This window comes from Coregonus lavaretus (assembly GCF_964263955.1).
Source record: "Coregonus lavaretus genome assembly, chromosome: 19".
Lineage (NCBI taxonomy): Eukaryota > Metazoa > Chordata > Actinopteri > Salmoniformes > Salmonidae > Coregonus > Coregonus lavaretus.
In genome coordinates this window covers 22871767-22891946 of record NC_140006.1, presented here as the reverse complement: position 1 = coordinate 22891946, position 20180 = coordinate 22871767, and the positions used below count along the sequence as shown (strand labels likewise).

The following is a 20180-nucleotide window of genomic DNA, read 5'->3' as shown; positions in this document are numbered from 1 at the left end:
TCCACACAGTTCAAAAAGGGCTCCTCGTCCTAACAACCAGGGTTGGGGCCATCACCTTGGTGCAAGGGGTTGAATCATCAATGTCCTTGCACTCCTATTAATAAGTCCTCCAATGGAGGCCTCGGGTGCAATATATGCTTTCTTTTGCCACATCGACACATGCTACACAAATCTACACGAGCACACAAAGGTTTCATGCTACAACTAGTACTGAAGCAGGCAGAACAAAAACGACACATGCTAACCCGCCCCTCCTCTCCTCTCTTTTCAAGCCCTCAGTCTCTCCAATCTTTCTGTGATTACAGTTAAACGGCACGGCTTTCATTACATGTTTTCTTCTGTGTGGGCAGTGACTCTGTTTCCTGCTGCTGTTTGATTTGTGTCTTTGTTTTTGAAGTGAGGGGTAAGAAAGAGGGAGTTTTTTCGAGAACAGGGAGTGAGAGAGAAAGGCTTTGAAGACATGCAGGTTGGGGATGCAGGAGTGTCTCGGAGGGGGCAGGGCTGCCTTTGAAAAGAGAAAGGAGCGAGAGAGGGAGGGAGGACAAAAAAGAGGGAGAGAAAAGGAGAACTCCTTCACTTCTGTGTAAGGTATGCTCCGATGGTAAGGCTTGCGGCCCCCAGTGCAGCCAGGCCGAAGACGGTCTTGATGGACGGCCACGAACAGAACACAGAGTCCCTCTGTCTGTCATAAAGCTCAACAAAGGCCTCCTGAGAGAAAGAGACAGAGAGAGAGACAGAGTTAATACAAGCAGTGTGTGTGTGTGTGTGTGTGTGTGTGTGTGTGTATTCTTGTGTTCAAAGCTTGCTGGGGGGTCTCCTTTGGAAGTGCCTGCAGATTTAAATCCCCTTGGATGCCATCCAACTCCAGTGTTATTACATGCATGCAGGAAGCCGGATCCATTTCAAACCAGCTCCCCTCACACCCGTAACACCCCTTGTGCCCACCCCCACATAAATCTGAGGGCCCCTCATAAACACAACACACACACACGAATGAACGCACACACACACCCTGGAGTACTCATGGACACAACCCAAGACAAACACTCCACATGAAAACATCCACTGCTTCCTATTGATGTATTGATGCAAGCTACAGTATACTGTACATGGTCATTAATATATTAATGGCAAACACTTCATAACAGCTGTGATTCTCCATATAGATGCTTCATGGTCCTACAACAGTCTGTTGCCAGTGCAACTGCTTCTCCATAATCTCAATGAGTACAGCCTGTTATAAAACGATCCCATATGTCCTTATCATGTACAGTATGATATTCACCCTGGCTTAATGTATTTATGGCCCATGTGTTGTATGAGGAAATCAAGACGTCCGTTTATAAGCCTTCAGGTCTTGACAGTGAGAACAGCTGAACGGGAAGTTAGAGTATAGAGATCCCCCTTGAAAACCCCATAAATGGTTGGTGTTGATTATCCTGTATCAAACTGGTCAACCCAAGAAGGAGTGCACCATTGGATATAGGAGGGGTCTGAGGGTTGGGGGGTGCAGGACACATGATATTGTAGTCTTTTCCTCAGAGCTGAAGGGGGCCATGTTGTTTATACCCCTGCCCTACAGTAAGTCCCTAAACCTAGGCTGGTAAAACATTGTCGTTACAGCAGTAGCACTAACCCTAACCCTAGACTGACTTAACATTGATAATCATATAAATAATTTATTTGAGATGCAATGGATTATAGGTACAAAACACACACCCATCACCTCAATAGTGGAGTCCTACTGTAGTGTGGCTGGTAACCTGATAATGGGTGAATTCAATTGTTAAGTTCAATTAAATGAAATTCTACATTATTAGTCCCCTGAGGGCCAAGTTTTTTTCAGTCTGTCTGTACCTACACTAATTATGTTATTTACTACTTGTAGAGCAACAAAAGTATATGTTTCTTTCAAATTTGCCCTTGATCAAATAGAAAGAGAAACTGGGCCATCTTCTATGAATAGTGTCACACTGTTAGGGAGTGTAAGAGAATATTTCCAGTAAAGCAAACCAAGCCTCACAGGAAGCCAAAAAAGGCAATCTATTTCAAATGGCTACGGAAGACAAAAGTATTTCCTGCCTCCCTCTTCTCTCCCCCCTGCCTTTCCTGTAGCATCCCTGAGGCCAGGGGCCATTGAGAGTCAGGATCAGATCAGCAGTTTCTTCACTTTAGGTGCTCTGTTATCAAAACACACAACCATTCCTAGTCAGACACTATTTACTTAACCAACAGACATTTCTGCTATTGTTACCATTGTTAGCATTTTTTGTTGTTGTTGCTGAAATTAGAACGAAATGAAAAAAGTACTAATTGAAAAGGCATGTAGGTCATTCTCTGTCTCCTTAAATGCCCCTCTCCCCCCTCATTGATAATACCCACCTACCCACCAACACACACACCCTTCCATCCTTCTCAGCACTCAGGTATTAATTAGTGTGTGGATGCCTCAGTCAGACCTCCTACTGTGAGGAATGTGTTCACAGTACGGCTCCTCTGCTAAAAACATAGGTTGCCTGTTGCCCTCCTTTTCAATCCCATCCACCCAACCACCCACCCACCCACCCACCACAGGAAAAACTGTGTGCTGCGACAACACAGACTGGTTGCCACTGGTTGCCACCACCAGCCGTTGCATGATACCTTACTGACCATGGCATGATAATATTATGGATAGCAGGACAAAAGGGCAAAAAGGAAATATGCATCTACAGCAGCAATAAATGATCTAATATTTTGGGTTCCGAACAATAGATAATTCAAATGCAACAACTGGCTAGACATTCCATTTAGAAAACCCCAGAAGGGTACTTTGTGTAATAACTTGAGACAGGGAGCACCAGGGGTTGATGGGTAATGGAGTTGATGGGTCAGTCAGGTGGACATCATGAGACCGTGGCGTGGTACATCATGCTCTAATTCTCTAGGTCAGCTCCCAGACACCAGTTAGTTTCTCACCATTACAGATAACATGTGACTACTGTTGAAAAACAACAACTAGAGGTCAGTTTCTCTCTCTCTCTCTCTCTCTCTCTCTCTCTCTCTCTCTCTCTCTCTCTCTCTCTCTCTCTCTCTCTCTCTGTCTCTCTCTCTCTCTGTCATTTTGCCAAATGCAAGGTCAGAGGAGACAGGGAAAGGGCCTTTAGCTTACGCTCAGATAGTGAAATATCATTCTGCTATCCACGCAACAACAAAAACAAGATAAGTAGTTTGCCCTTCACCAAGACCATTTTAGCTTAAGTAGGTGAGTGACTGGGGAATCAGTCCAAGGTTACATACTGTCTTTCAGCGCTGAAGTTCACCAAGAGTGCTTTGTTGATCAACACACAAGAATCGAACAAAAATCCAGCCCAACCTTCTATCAGGCCCAGTAAATCTTTTTTCCTTTATATTTATGACAACATTCACATTGCCACATAACAAATCCCTTGGAGACCCTCTCTGGGAAAATGAAGAGAAACAAAGTGAGGAGAAGAGAGGATCACTGGCTGCCTTAGGCATGGGGTGGCACCATGTAGCCACAGTGTCATGGTTACCCCTGTAGCTTGCCACATCTCCTGATGCCATAATATTAGCTTGACGACCTGAGATTTACTTTTCCCACCAGCAGGACTGTCTTCTCTTGACCTCTGATTTGCTTTTCTCACGATACAGAGCTTCAGCATTGTCTCTTACAGAATGTCCCTCTAGACTGAGTTTAACTCTACTCTCCCCAAGAAGAGAAATTCCGAAATTGCACTCCAGTCCTGGATATCCTTGGTTTCTCCTGTTCGTTATTGTGAATGGATAATTAGCCTACACTTGCTTTGTGTGTGGGAGATAAGGAGTAGCCTTGTATGCTTGGCTGGCCTCTAGTCTCTACCCTCTCAGACAGACAGTTGATTTAAACACCACCAGGCAGCAGGGCCTTTGCCAAAACAGAGAAATTATTAGGCAAGTTATCTCTGTTGTTTGGAGACATTTCACTGGCTAATTATGGCCATCCTGGGAGTTTCCCTCTCCTCATTACGACCACAGAAAAGGAGAGATGAGAGAAGGAGGGATAAGAGGAGGAGGGATGAGAGGAGGAGGAGGAATGTGGGTTAAAGTTCAGACATGAATTGAAGTGCCTTTATGTTGTGGCTTCACAGCAACAGCCGCTTAACCAAGCGTGTCCCAATGCTGTGGGTCCACACTACCACACCATACACATACTGTTCAGTACACTGCAGACACACTCAGACACACTACACCTCTCAGCTCCTACAGTGTGTTCTCTCATGAGGATCTTGCTGTTTACCCCCAAGCTAATTAAACTAAGACAAAACTCCTACTAAAAGAGGTCTGTGAGGGGAAGAGGTAAAGGTAGAAATACAGAAAAACTGAAACCATAACAAAGCCTATAGGGGAGAATCTCTCATTGAATATTGTGCTACATTTGTTTATTGATCAAGCAGGAAATCCTGCCTGTATCTATCTAGTTCTGTTTACCTAAACAGACACAGCCTTATACAATCCTGTCCACTCCAGACACAATAGGTAACAAGATGGCAACCTTGAGTCTGCAGCGACAAGGTCGCTCGGCGTGTGTAGCGTCTCTGGTGTCATCCATCGACCTGCTGCCTGCTGGAAAACAGATGACTTTTCAAACACACACTCATTACCCAGAAAATCCCCTAGCGTCAGCAGCACAGGCCCAGGAGCTTGGGACTGTCTGAGTCCTTGGGTAGCATCGATATTACACACAGAAGCAAACTGATAGCCTGGATATATAAAGTTTCAAAAAAAGAGGTAAGCTATCCGTCAGAAATCCACATTAAGTTGGGGTGGAAACAACAAAATAACTAAGATCATTTTTAATTTAGCATAGCTACCAAGTCATAGAGAGAATATTTAATGGTAAGAAAATAACTACTGTACACTGCTACTGTAGAGATGCCTGCTGAAGACAGGAACATTCTGAAAAACATGTTTTGCATTATGACAATACACAGGTAATTGCCAAAATAAAGGAAACACCAACATAAAGTGTCTTAACATGGTGTTGGGCCAACACGAGCCAGAAAAGACGGCGCCGACAGACATGGCAGCTCTGCTTCTAGCTCCTAAGTAACATTGGAGTATTTTGTTTTTTTGTGTGTTATTTCTTACATTATTCGCCCAGAACGTTTTTTGTGTTATTACATACAGCCGGAAATAACTATTGGATATCAGAGCGGCGGTAACTCACCAGCATTACGACCAGGAATACGATTTTCCCAAATTGGATCCTTTGTTTGTACCCCCCAGGGCAATTTAACTTATCCCAAAGGCTACTCCAAGTCGCCGCCGGCGGAGAAGAGTTCTAGTCCGACTCAGGAGACGGGCACACCATCAACCCCTTCTGAGTATATTACTCGCTAATGTTCAGTCTCTGGACAATAAAGTAGATGAGCTCAGGGCGAGGATCTCCTTCCAGAGAGACATCAGGGACTGTAACATACTTTGTTTCACGGAATCATGGCTCTCTCGGGTTATACTGTCCACGTCCATACAGCCAGCTGGGTTCTCAGTTCATCGCGCAGAGAGGAATAAAGAACTCTCCGGGAAAAAGAAAGGTGGGGGCGTATACTTCATGATTGTGATTGTGATAACATACAGAAACTCAAGTCCTTTTGTTCACCTGACCTAGAATACCTCACAATCAAATGCCGACCGTATTACCTCCCAAGATAATTATCTTCGGTTATAGTCACAGCCGTGTATATTACCCCTCAAGCCGATACCACGACGGCCCTCGAGGAACTACACTGGATTTTATGCAAACTGGAAACCACATATCCTGAGGCCGCATTTATTGTAGCTGGGGATTTTAACAAAGCAAATTTGAGGAAAACGCTACCGAAAGTTCTATCAACACATTGACTGTAGTACTAGCTTAGGTAAAACACTAGATCACTGCTACTCGCCTTTTCGAGATGCCTACAAGGCCCTACCCCGCCTTCCCTTCGGCAAATCAGATCATGACTCCATTTTGCTCCTCCCTTCCTATAGGCAGAAACTCAAACAGGAAGTACCCGTGCTAAGGTCTATTCAACACTGGTCTGACCAATCGGAATCCATGTTTCAAGATTGTTTTGATCACGCGGACTGGGATATGTTCCGGGTAGCCTCTGAGAATAACATTGACACTTATACGGACACAGTGACTGAGTTCATCAGGACTTGTATAGGGGACGTTGTTCCCACGGTGACTATTAAAACCTACCCAAACCAGAAACCGTGGATAGATGGCAGCATGCGCGCAAAACTGAAAGCACGAACCACCGCATTTAACCATGGCAAGGTGACTGGGAATATGGTTGAATGCAAACAGTGTAGTTATTCCCTCCGTAAGGCAATCAAACAGGCAAATTGTCAGTACAGAGACAAAGTGGAGTCACAATTCAACGGCTCAGACACAAGACGTATGTGGCAGGGTCTACAGACAATCACGGATTACAAAGGGAAAACCAGCCACGTCGCGGACACCGACATCTTGCTCCCAGACAAGCTAAACACCTTCTTTGCCCGCTTTGAGGATAACACAGTCCCACCGACGCGGCCCATTCCCAAGGACGGTGGGCTCTCGTTCTCCGTGGCCGACGTGAGTAAGACATTTAAGCGTGTTAACCCTCGCAAGGCTGCTGGCCCAGAAGGCATCCCTAGCCGTGTCCTCAGAGCATGCACAGACCAGCTGTTTACGGACATATTCAATCTCTTCCTATCCAAGTCTGCTGTCCCCACTTGCTTCAAGATGTCCACCATTGTTCCTGTCCCCAAGAAAGCAAAGATAACTGAACTAAATTACTATTGCCCTGTAGCACTCACTTCTGTCATCATGAAGTGCTTTGAGAGGCTCGTTAAGGATCATATCACCTCTACCTTACCTGACACCCTAGACCCACTTCAATTTGCTTACTGCCCCAATAGATCCACAGACGATGCAATCGCCATCGCACTGCACACTGCCCTATCCCATCAGGACAAGAGGAATACCTACGTCAGTATGCTGTTCATTGACTATAGCTCAGCCTTCAACACCATAGTACCCTCCAAGCTCATCATTAAGCTCGGGGCCCTGGGTCTGAACCCCGCCCTGTGCAACTGGGTCCTGGACTTCCTGACGGGTCGCCCCCCAGGTGGTAAAGGTAGGAAACAACACCACCACTTCGCTGATCCTCAACACAGGGGCCCCACATGGGCGCGTGCTCAGCCCCCTCCTGTACTCCCTGTTCACCCATGACTGCGTGGCCATGCACGCCTCCAACTCAATCATCAAGTTTACAGACGACACAACAGTAGTAGGCCTGATTACCAACAATGACGAGACAGCCGACAGGGAGGAGGTGAGGGCCCTGGCAGAGCGGGGCCAGGAAAATAACCTCTCTCTCGACGTCAACAAAACAAAGGAGCTGATCGTGGACTTCAGGAAAAACCAGAGGGAGCATGCCCCTATCCACATCGGCGGGACTGCAGTGGAGAAGGTGGAAAGCTTTGAGTTCCTTGGCGTACACATCACTGACAATCTGAAATGGTCCACCCACACAGACAGTGTGGTGAAGAAGGCGCAACCTCAGGAGGCTGAAGAAATTTGGCTTGGCCCCTCAGAAACTTTTACAGATGCACAATTGAGAGCATCCTGTCGGGCTGCATCACCACCTGGTACGGCAACTGCACCACCCGCAACCACAGGGCTCTCCAGAGGGTGGTGAGGTCTACTCAACGCATCACCGGGGGCACACTACCTGCTCGCCAGGACACCTACAGCACCCAATGTCACGGGAAGGCCAAAAAGATCATCAAGGACATCAACCACCCGAGCCACGGCCTGTTCATCCTGCTATCATCAAGAAGGCGAGGTCAGTACAGGTGCATCAAAGCTGGGACCGAGAGACTGAAAAACAGCTTCTATCTCAAGGCTGTTAAATAGCCATCCCTAGCAGGCTACCACCCGGCTACTCAACCCTGCACCTTAGAGGCTGCTGCCCTATATACATAGACATAGAATCACTGGCCACTTTAATAACGGAACACTAGTCACTTTAATAATGTTTACATACTATTTTACTCATCTCATATGTATATACTGTATTCTATTCTACTGTATTTAGTCAATGCCACTCCGACATTGCTCGTCCTAATATTTATATATTTCTTAATTCCATTCTTTTACTTTTAGATTTGTGAATTGTTGTGAATTGTTAGATACTACTGCACTGTTGGAGCTAGGAACACAAGCATTTTGCTACACCCGCAATAACATCTGCTAAATGTGTGTATGTGACCAATACAATTAGATTTGATTTGAACAGCTTCAACACCTTGGCATATATTCTACAAGTGTCTGGAACTCTATTGGAGGGATGCAACACCATTCTTCCATTCTTGGTGTTTTGTTGATGGCGGTGGAAAACGCTGTCTCAGGCGCCACTCCAGAATCTCCCATAAGTGTTCAATTGGGTTTAGATCTGGTGACTGAGACGGCCATGGCATATGATTTACATAATTGTCATTCTCATCAAACCATTCAGTGACCACTCGTGCCCTGTGGATGGGGGCCTTGTCATCCTATGGGGTTATAGCCATGGTAGCCTCAATAATGGCCAAAGTAATGGCCTACACAGCATTTTTATACATGACCCTAAACATGATGGGATGTTAATTGCTTAATTAACTCAGGAACCACACCTGTGTTGAAGCACCTGCTTTCAATATACTTTGTATCCCTCATTTACTCAAGTGTTTCCATTATTTGGCAGTTACCTGTACCTGCTTCCAGTAATGGAAATGATCATTGCTTGTCTGACCATGATCACCTATGATAAAGAGACAATACTATATGGATAAATTATAATATCACCAACCATGCTGGGGTGTTTGGCCATATGTCTGTGTTTTAGGTAGTTGATGCACTGCTGCTGTAAAAAAATCCCATGGAGCAAGTGAACTCTCTCCTGCCTCCAAAATAACCTGCAAATGGCCCTGCTGATTCTCATAAATATTCAAATATGTGTCAGCAGCATCGGTGTGTTTACAAAACAGTGAGTGACCATGGGTCTTCTTCTTCTCTCCTGGAACATGTAATGTGATAGCCCAGTAAATCACCAGAGGCTGTCATGACAGTTCACATTTTGATCATCTCTATTAATAATCTTTTAACTCCACCAGCAGGCCAGGAGAAATCTATTTTCTACGCTTTATGCATGTGACATATTGTTTCACACTACTTTAGGCCTAGAGTAACTCTCTAGGCATAAAGCACATTCTGAATTAATGCGCTCAGAAAACAAGAGTGAAATCAGATCCTATTAAGGTAGGTGGATGACACACATAGCTGGCTCTTAAATGATCATATAAAATCAAATTAAATGTATTTATAAAGCCATTTTTACATCAGCAGATGTCACAAAGTGGTTGTACAGAAACCCAGCCTAAAACCCCAAACAGCAAGCAATGCAGATGTAGAAGCATGGTGGCAGATGTAGAAGCACGGTGGCTAGGAAAAACTCCCTAGAAAGTAAGGAACCTAGGAAGAAACCTAGAGTGGAACCAGGCTCTGAGGGGTGGCCAGTCCTCTTCTGGCTGTGCCCGATGGAGATTATAAGAGTACATGGCCATTAAGGCCAGATCGTTCTTCAAGATGTTCAAACGTTCATAGATGACCAGCAGGGTCAAATAATAATCACTGTGGTTGTAGAGGGTGCAACAGGTCAGCACCTCAGGAGAAATGTCAGTTGGCTTTTCATAGCTGAGCATTCAGAGGTCGAGACAGCAGGTGAGGTCGAGACAGAGAGAGTGCGAGAGAGAGAGAGAGGGAGAAAGAGAGAAAGAGAGAGAGGGAGAGAGAGAGAGAGAGAGAGAGAGAGAGGGAGAGGGAGAGGGAGAGGGAGAGGGAGAGGGAGAGGGAGCGAGAGCGAGAGGGTCGAAAACAGCAGGTCCGGGACAAGGTAGCACGTCTGGTGAACAGGTCAGGGTTCCATAGCCGCAGGCAAAACAGCAGAAACTGGATCAGCAGCACGACCAACTGGACTGGGGACGGGGACAGCCAGGAGTCATCAGGCCAGGAAGTCCTGAGGCATGGTCCTAGGTCCTCCTCTGCGTCTCTCACATGGATAGGCAGACCATTCCATAAAAATTGAGCTCTATAGGAGAAAGCCCTGCCTTCAGCTGTTTGCTTAGAAATTCTAGGGACAATAGGGAGGCCTGCGTCTTGTGACCATAGTGTACATGTAGGTATGTACGGCAGGACCAATCGGAGAGATAGGTAGGAGCAAGTCCATGTAATTATTTGTAGGTTAGCAGTAAAACCTTGAAATCAGCCGTAGCCTTAACAGAAAAAAGAGGCTAGCACTGTAGTAATATGATCAAATTTTTTTGTTCTAGTCAAGATTCTAGCAGCCGTATTTAGCCCTAACTGAAGTTTATGTAGTGCTTTATCTGGGTAGCCGGAGAGTAGAGCATTGCAGTAGTCTAATCTAGATGTGACAAAAGCATGGATTAGCTTTTCTGCATCATTTTTGGACAAAACGTTTCAGATTTTTCCAATGTCACAAAGATAGAAAAAAGCTGCCCTTGAAATATTCTTGATATGTTCGTCAAAAGAGAGATCAGGGTCCAGAGTAACGCCGAGGTCCTTCACAGTTTTATTTGAGATGACTGTACAACCATCAAGATAAATTGTCAGATCAAACAGCAGATCTATTTATTTCTTGGGACCTAGAACTAGCATCTCTGTTTTGTTCGAGTTTAAAAGTAAAACATTTGTCGCCATCTACTTCCTTATGTCTGAAACACATGCTTCCAGGGTAGGAAATGTTGGCGCTTCACAGTGTTTCATCGATATGTACAGCTGTGTGTTGTCCGCATGTTTCGAATGACATCACCAAGAGGTAGAATATATAGTGAAAACAATAGTGGTTCTAAAACGGAACGAGGAATACCAAAACGTACAATTGATTTGTCAGAGGACAAATCATCCACAGAGACAAATTGATATCTTTCCGACAGATAAGATCTAAACCAGGCAAGAACTTGTCCGTGTAGACCAATTAGGGTTTCTAATCTCTCCAAAAGAATGTGGTGATCAAAAGCGGCACTAAGGTTTAGGAGCACGATGACAGCTGCAGAGCCTAGGTCTGACGCCATTAAAATGTAATTTACCACCATCACGAGTGCAGTCTCAGTACTATGATGGGGTCTAAAACCAGACTGGAGCATTTCGTATACATTACTTGTCTTCAGGAAGGCAGTGAGTTGCTGCACAACAGCTTATGAAAAGAAAATTGAGAGGAATGGGAGATTCAATATAGGCCGATAGTTTTTTAAATTATTTGGGTCAAGGTTTTGGTTTTTCAGGAGAGGCTTTATTACTGCCACTTTTAGCATGTTTGGTAAACATCTGGAGGATAGGGAGACGTTTATTATGTTCAACATTGGAGGACCAAGCACAGGAAGTAGCTCTTTCAGTAGTTTAGTTGGAATAGGGTCCAGTATGCAGCTGGAAGGTTTAGAGGCCATGACTATTTTCGTGAATGTGTCGAGAGATACAGGATAAAAAAACTTGAGTGCCTCCATTGATCATAGGTCCTGGCAGGTCTGTGCAGACTCAGGACAAATTAGTTTTTGAGAAATATGCAGATTCAAAGAAGAGTCCGTCATTTGCTTTCTAATGAACATGATCTTTTCATCGAAGAAGTTCATGAATTCATCAATGCTGAAGTGAAGGCCATCCTCTCTTGGGGAAGTCGGAAGACTTCCAGTTTGGTAAACAGTACCAGTCTAAAGTTAGGACACACCTACTCATTCCAGGGTTTTTCTTTATTTTTACTATTTTCTACATTGTAGAATAATAGTGAAGACATCAAAACTATGAAATAACCATATGGAATAATGTAGTAACCAAAAAAGTGTTAAACAAATGTGTTTTTCAACAGGACAATGACCCAACACACCTCCAGGCTGTGTAAGGGCTATTTTACCAAGAATGAGAGTGATGGAGTGCTGCATCAGATGACCTGGCAATCCCCCGACCTCAACTCAATTGAGATGGTTTGGGATGAGTCGGACGGCAGAGTGAAGGAAAAGCAGCCAACAAGTGCTCAGCATACGTGGGAACTCCTTCAAGACTGTTGGAACAGCATTCCAGGTGAAGCTGGTTGAGAGAATGCCAAGAGTGTGCAAAGCTGTCATCAAGGCAAAGGGTGGCTATTTGAAGAATCTCAAATATAAAATATATTTTGATTTGTTTAACACTGTCTTGGTTACTACATGATTCCATATGTGTTATTTCATAGTTTTGATGTCTTCACCATTATTCTACAATGTAAAAAATAGTAAAAATAAATACAAACCCTTGAATGAGTAGGTGTGTCCAAACTTTTGACTGGTAGTGTGTATATATACAGTTGAAATCGGAAGTTTACATACACCTTAGCCAAATACATTTAAACTCAGTTTTTCACAATTCCTGACATTTAATCCTAGTAAAAATTATCTGTCTTAGGTCAGTTAGGATAACCACTTTATTTTAAGAATGTGAAATGTCAGAATAATTGTAGAGAGAATGATTTATTTCAGCTTTTATTTCTTTCATCACATTCCCAGTGGGTCAGAAGTTTACATAAACTCAATTAGTATTTGGTAGCATTGCCTTTAAATTGTTGAACTTGGGTTAAAACGTTTCGGGTAGCCACAATAAGTTGGGCGAATTTTGACCCATTCCTCCTGACAGAGCTGGTGTAACTGAGTCAGGTTTGTAGGCCTCCTTGCTCGCACACGCTTTTTCAATTCTGCCAACACATTTTCTATAGGTTTGAGGTCAGGGCTTTGTGATGGCCACTCCAATACCTTGACTTTGTTGTCCTTAAGCCATTTAGCCACATCTTTGGAAGTATGCTTGGGGTCATTGTCCATTTGGAAGACCCATTTGCGACCAAGCTTTAACTTCCTGGCTGATGTCTTGAGATGTTGCTTCAATATATCCACATAATTTTCCTTCCTCATGATGCCATCTATTTTGTGAAGTGCACCAGTCCCTCCTGCAGCAAAGCACCCATACAGCATGATGCTGCCAACCCCGTGCTTCACGGTTGGGATGGTGTTCTTCGGCTTGCAAGCAATCCCCCTTTTTCCTCCAAACATAACGATGTTCATTATGGCCAAAAAGTTCTATTTTTGTTTCATCAGACCAGAGGACATTTCTCCAAAAGGTACGGTCTTTGTCCCCATGTGCAGTTGCAAACCATAGTCTGGCTTTTTTATGGCGGTTTTGGAGCAGTGGCTTCTACCTTGCTGAGTGGCCTTTCAGATTATGTCGATATAGGACTAGTTTTACTGTGGATATAGATACTTTTGTACCTGTTTCCTCCACAATCTTCACAAGGTCTTTTGCTGTTGTTCTGGGATTGATTTGCAGACGCCTCACAGGTCCTCAACTGGCAGCTTCATTAAATAGTACCCGCAAAACACCAGTCTCAACGTCAACAGTGAAGAGGCGACTCCGGGATGCTGACCTTCTAGGCAGAGTTGCAAAGAAAAAGCCATATCTCAGACTGGCCAATAAAAAGAAAAGATTAAGATGGGCAGTCTGAGATGTGTCTCAGTTGTGCACTGGGGCCTCCCACTCCTCTTTCTATTCTGGTTAGAGCCAGTTTGCGCTGTTCTGTGAAGGGAGTAGTTCACAGCGTAGTACGAGATCTTTCTTGGCAATTTCTTGGCAATTTCTCGCATGGAATAGCCTTCATTTTTCCGAACAAGAATAGACTGACGAGTTTCAAAATAAAGTTATTTTGTTTCTGGCCATTTTGAGCCTGTAATCGAACCCACAATTGCTGATGCTCCAGATACTAAACTTGTCTCAAGAAGGCCAGTTTTATTGCTTCTTTAATCAGCACAACAGTTTTCAGCTGTGCTAACATAATTGCAAAAGGGTTTTCTAATGATCAATTAGCCTTTTAAAATGATCAACTTGGATTAGCAAACACAACGTGCCATTGGAACACAGGACTGATGGTTGCTGATAATGGGCCTCTGTACACCTTTAAAAATCAGCTGTTTCCAGCTACAATAACCATTTACAACATTAACAATGTCTACACTGTATTTCTGATCAATTTGATGTTATTTTAATGGACAAAAAATTTGCTTTTCTTTCAAAAACAAGGAAATTTCTAAGTGACCCCAAACTTTTGAATGGTATATATATGAGTGCGTTCAAATAAAAAAATAAGTGAAATTTGACAATAAATTGAATACCTGAATTCCCACCAAAATCACTGAACTTATTTGTCTGTGCCAGCTAAATGTTTTATGTGATATAATTCAGTCAATATCTGATGGATTATAAAAACATTCTAAACGTTTGGACTATCTTCCTACATTGTCCTACTGCTGCATTTATTATAAATTAACAAGTTCGATGACCGTTGTTACTGAAAGGAACACAACCCACTGCACATAGCCGCGGGAAGATGTTTTGAGTTGGTTCATTTACATGACTGGCAACATTAGCAGAATATTTTTAATACCACACAAATGACCGAATGAGTGGCTATTCTGACACTGACAAACTGAGAACAATAAAAATGACTTCGTGGTGAATGCAATCATTAGCTCAGGCCAATGAAAAGAGGGGAGACACAGATTGTACAATATTAGGAGGAAATATAATAGGCTACTAACAGTATAGGCTACTAAATAAACTTTCCAGTGGCACTGACTCACCCAATGACAAAGATAGCATGAAAATGCGTACGTTTTCTCACCGGTGACGGCCGATGTGCTCGTGCCAGTATCTCTAAGCTACTATGAAAAACTGTTTTGGTAGCTTCTACAGAGATTAGAGTAGTCTTCTCTTTTCAGCAGTAGGCAATTGCTTTCCAAACTACGTTTTTCCCACGACTGTATTTTGAAATTTGCGAAAAGCCGATTAAAGCGCTGTTCACTGACAGCCGCAACCATAGAAATTGAATCCATAAAACGGATGTGCCCATTCAAGTCAGGACTGGCAGCCATTGCGAGTGTACCCATGAGTTTACCAGTCAAATTTCTATGGCCGCAATGCAACAAGCTGTTCACGCTTGCTGCCCAAATTGTGGCTCTCTAGTATTTAGAAATGTTATATTGATGTCTGTACAAATTTATTTCAATTAATCAGAGGGTGCTGCAGCACCTCTAGCACCCCTACTTCCTGCAGCTATGCCACTGCTAGTCTCTCTCTCTGCTATAAATAACAGCAGGCTGGCTGGCCAGGTCAGGGCTGAGGGCTGTTGCTGCCCAATCTAATAAAGCTGCTCTCTCTCATCTCCCCATCTCTGGAGCCCTGGCTGTTTGAAATGCATGAGGAGGAAAGGAGAGAATGGAACAGAACAGGGCAGCTGAGTCACCATGTACTTCCCCCCGGGGGAGGGGGGAGGATGAGTGAGGTTGGGGGTGGTGGTGTGGGCATGAGTACAGGAAGACTGCCACTTGGTATTTTGCTGGATCCCCAGCAGAGTGGATGGCCTGATAGCTTGCCTAGTGATGACGTCTGTTGGCTTTTACAATCAAGAGGTACTTAGTACACCAAAGTGTTATGTGTGGTATCTGAATCACTTGACGTCGTAAATTGTTCAAGAAATGATTAGAAACCAGGTTCTAGCGCTGCTCGTTCCCAGTTCCACTCTGCATTCCCTATTTCCTCACAGCACGCTATCAGCCTAAAATCAGTTCTTAAGGAACGATAGCGGGCAGGATCCAAAATGATTGACACAACACCGTGGCAACTGAGCGAGCGTGGGAGCCCCCCCAGCCATGGCCAAGCCCCAGTTTAGTTCAGATGGAGGGCCTGATACGGCCTCACAGACCGTGGGAACTAGAAGATTCCCAGGTGGCCTGTTGCTTCCCTTGTGACAAGTACGTCCTGTGGGAGAGGTTCATTTCCTGTGACAGGGGCTCCACCACACTCTCCTCATGCCTTTAAGGACTTATCCACTGATCCTGATCCGTCCTTCAGACCACACAGCACACCGTCTCTGTAGGCTTCTCTTGTATGGTCATTGATGCTTATTACACAACTTATAAGCAGTAACTGTACAATATGTGGACAGGTAAAATAAATCACTATTTCCAGGCCCCTGACTGAGTTTTATGCAAACTTATGGGAAACAGTTAGTGTTCTCCAGGAAAGTCAGGGATCAGTTCCCCCCCTTGTCTCCTCTGGCTTAATCTAACTTAGCAGGCATAAAATAAACGCCTGAGTGGAGTTTCCACATCTGGTTTTCAGTGGAAAAGGAAGCTAAGTTGAATTAGCTGTATTCCCAAAAAAACGGATGCATCCGGTTGTTGGCAACTCTGCTAAGGGTGCCCCTGGCTAAACCCTCAGTAGATAATTTGCTGTGAGATCACTTCCTGTGGGGCGAGTGTGGAGATGACGTCACTGTCTGGTTTGAGGCTGTATGGCTTCTCTGCTGCGGTAAGCCAGCCATGATCCATGGGCAAATCAAAGAGGCTGTAATATGTTCCTGTAACTAAGGGAGGCCTCCAGGCAAGCCAAACACTCCTTCAAACTAATACCATGGAGAAAGGGTGGCGGCACAGCTGGAGTGAGCTTGAGCTAGGGTGGGCTATGATCTGCTGGTGTTTTTAGGGTTTGTAGGCCTACCTATAACCAGTAAGGCTAGAAAATAGACTACACTGGCAGTTCAACTTCAAAGATAGTTCACGCAATTTAATACAAACAGCTACTAATATATGTTTTTTATACACACCCAAAAGGTAGTGTGGTGTTTGCTTACCATAGTAAATGAAATCAAGAGTGAGTTACTTACACCCCCTCCGTTTATGAGGTTTGGTAAGTAGCCCACATTATCATCATCCAAGAGAGACTTCTAAGTCAGTGTAGAAGAAAGTATTAGCTAGAACATCAAAGATAGACAGCCGCTGTTTCACTGAGTGTCTCCTTTCATGACATTGATGTCTTGTAATGCAGAGCAAGCCTGTAATGATCTGTCATCAGTTTTGGCAACAAGATAGCAGAGGGAGCAGTTTACCTGATGTGATTGGTGTACATGAGGCTGCGGTTTCAGGTTCGCCTTTTGGGAGCTGTAAATGAGCGAGGCCACCGTCTAGGACGAGGTGCTGGGATCTCAGATGACCAGTTATTGTCAGGTAAAACAATAATCATTATGAAGTAGACTCTCCCTCTGGAACTGCTTTGAAGTGGTGAGGAGATGAGCTGAGATTCACTAGGCCTGGGTCTGAAATGGCACCCTATTCCCTATATAGTGCGGGCCCTGGTCAAAAGTAGTGCACTAGGAATAAGGGAAGGGAATTACGGAAAACTGAAGGACTGCCCACAGAAGTTGGTGATTTACCGCAGACTGGGATTCTGGAATGCGTGACAAAGCTGTCTCTCCTTCTCGGAACATGAGGTCATAGTCAAACAGGGGGATGGGGGAGTAAGAATGTGTTTCACACAAAACAAACTTCAGACTGAGTTTCAACCTCCCAGTGTTTGCTATGCCCTTCGGCCATCTTTCTATACTATCTGGAAAGACATAAGCATGACCAAAGCAATATGTATTCAGTCGTTCAATATTGACAGAAACTCTGTTAACATCAGTGCAAACGATGTCCATAATGCCAAAGCAAACAAATTCTATGTTCCCTGCTAAACAAAAAATACCTCCTCCTCCCTCGCCTTCCGCCTGGGAAACAAGGAAAAAGTTCAACAAACTCTCTCTCTCTCGCTCTCCTCCTCTCACTCTGTCTTCAGCAACCAGCTGATTTTCTTCCCAGGCCAAAGGGAAGGAATGAGAAGAATGCATTGATGAGAGGAGAAACAACTCCACTGTGTGTCTGAGCTGAGGGGGCTGATATGACAACTATTCACCCTTTAGATAAACAAGTCTTACTGCCTTCCTCCCTCAGATGAGTTAGCTAGCTTGCTGCCCATGAAGAACATCGCTTAGCTCACCACTACAGCAGAATTACACAATAAAACATTATACGCCCTCGTTTAAGGCAGGCCAACACTCCTCGATTGTCTGGTTTGATGTATCAAGAGAATAAAAAGCAGCTAAGGACAGAAAGATACACTACACTGAGTACATATTTGACTCTTATTTCTTTAGCCCTGGTGCAACTTTCTTCTGCTGAAACCAAAGACCTTCTGAATAGTCTTCTCCCTTTGGTTAGCAATTTCCCCATGAACTACTCATTGGAGAGAGCATAACACAATGTAAAGGAGCCTGTTGGGACAGTGACCTTCACTGTCTACGTGCAGAGAGTCATAACGGAAACAGGCCCAGCCCGTCTGAATGACAATAAATGGTCTATTGTGACATTATAAGTCTAGTGTGAAAAAGTGTGGAGAGCTAGCTAACAGGGTGGGTGTCACTTTCACAATAGAGTGAGGTTTGAAGCATTTTCTCAACAGCTCCCTGCTCCCTAGTACACACATAAGAATCCACGGGATATGTCAATGGATTGGCAACAAACTGCCTATTGGCTGTCTATTTAGAGGCCAAATAAAGAGCGCTAAAACTGAAAACATCTCAACTAAAATGTTGTATTTTCTCAGACCAAGTGTTAATTCAAATTGCTTGACAAATTTGGAAAGTTGAAATTGAGACTGATTTTCTGGTTATATGTCATAATGTGTTATTGCAATTCTTGCTAGTTTGTTATCAGCAGAAGAAACTGAGAGGAAACAGATGACTCGTGTCAGATGACTTTTAACATTCAAAAACAAGTCGTACATACAGTACATTACACAACCCACTGGGCACACACTGGTTAATCAATGCTGGTTCCACATAATTTCAATTAAATTACGTTGAACCAACGTGATATAGACAATTAATTTACGTCTGTGCTCAGTGAGAAGTGTGTTCCAATTCTCTGTTTGGCATCAGTTAACCATATTCTGCCACCATTTACCCTGAACCTATATGCCGTCCCTTTCTGGCTGTGCCAAGCTTTTACCCTGGTATTAAGCCATCCATCTCTCACTGGCCTTGCCACCCATTGCCCTGGCATGGCACAAGCTGTCTCTTCCTGGTCCTGCAGCTTGTGTGTCTGAATGCTTGGCAGAGGGCTACCCCTCCCTTGGCCAGAGGACCACAGTATCTGTGTGATGTGGTGGAGGATGGAGCTTCTGTTTAGCCTGTGGTCCTGTAATCCTGTAATTAAGTACCCCACCCCCCCACCACCCCCCACCCCCAGTAGCTGGACTGAACCTGTTAATGGTGGACATACTGTGGCTGTCCCAAATGAAACCCTATTCCCTATATAGTGCACGACTTTTGACCAGGGACCAAAAGGCCACTATGAATGTCAGGATGGATAGATGGATAGGGGGATGATAGAACAAGCCAAATGAGTAGCCAACTGATGCTGTGTGTTTTCTGTAATCAGAATATAAATCAAAAGATGTGTCATGAGTTTCTTGAGTGTTCTGCACTGAGTGTTCTGTACTTGTGACCTAACGCAAGGCCCTCTGGGGAGTCAACAACATTTAAAAGAGAAAGGATATTGGGTTCTTTCTTCATTACATTGGTTGTTTTTCCTTTGCAACACTGCTGCTCACCACTAAGTGTCATAAAATAGCAGAGAAGATACATTAAACCCTTTTATGGGTCTTATTACTGACTTAATGAATTTGTGTTGGTAATATTCATGGCTGTAAACCCTGTCTAGACGTGTCTATGGGCTGTTCGTATTCTTCTTGTTTGGTCCTAACAAGCAAACAGGAGCACTTCATAACTGGATCTAGTCATAACAAGGTTGTATGAACTCTCTGTGTCTTAAGCCACATGCTGAACAGACCAGTGTAACATAGAGAGGACAGGTAGTGCTGCTATTATCATAATACTGCAGTGGCAGAGTCTATCCCCTCCACTCCTCCACCCTCCTCTTGACAATGACAAGATTCCTAGATTAAATATGCACTATGCTAAAATTCTAATAGTTCGCCTAATTTCAGTTTATGTGACAAAACAAGCAAGTATAGTGTAGAAAATCATTGTACCATTTAAACCGCGGTCAAATATATTGTATTTTCAGCTGTTCGAAGCTGGTGTACAAAACCGAAAATAAAAGAATGGAAAGCATAGAAATAGTGCACATAGAACAGATCTACCGCTTCTTAGACTTGCTTTCAATGAGAATGACAGATCTATAACTCACATTTCTATGTGAAT

The 20180-nt window shown here is 44.0% G+C and overlaps 1 protein-coding gene across 1 annotated transcript in view; it reads right to left on the bottom strand.

Moving 5' to 3' along the window:
* Window positions 1-393: 393 nt before the first annotated feature.
* Window positions 394-20180, bottom strand: part of LOC311146620 (apoptosis regulator Bcl-2-like) — a 38612-nt gene continuing 18825 nt past the window's right edge. Inside the window, exon 2 of the mRNA XM_084183150.1 lies at window positions 394-708. Coding sequence (XP_084039276.1) covers window positions 574-708 — 135 coding nt within the window. The 3' untranslated portion in view covers window positions 394-573. The remainder of the gene's footprint in view (window positions 709-20180) is intronic.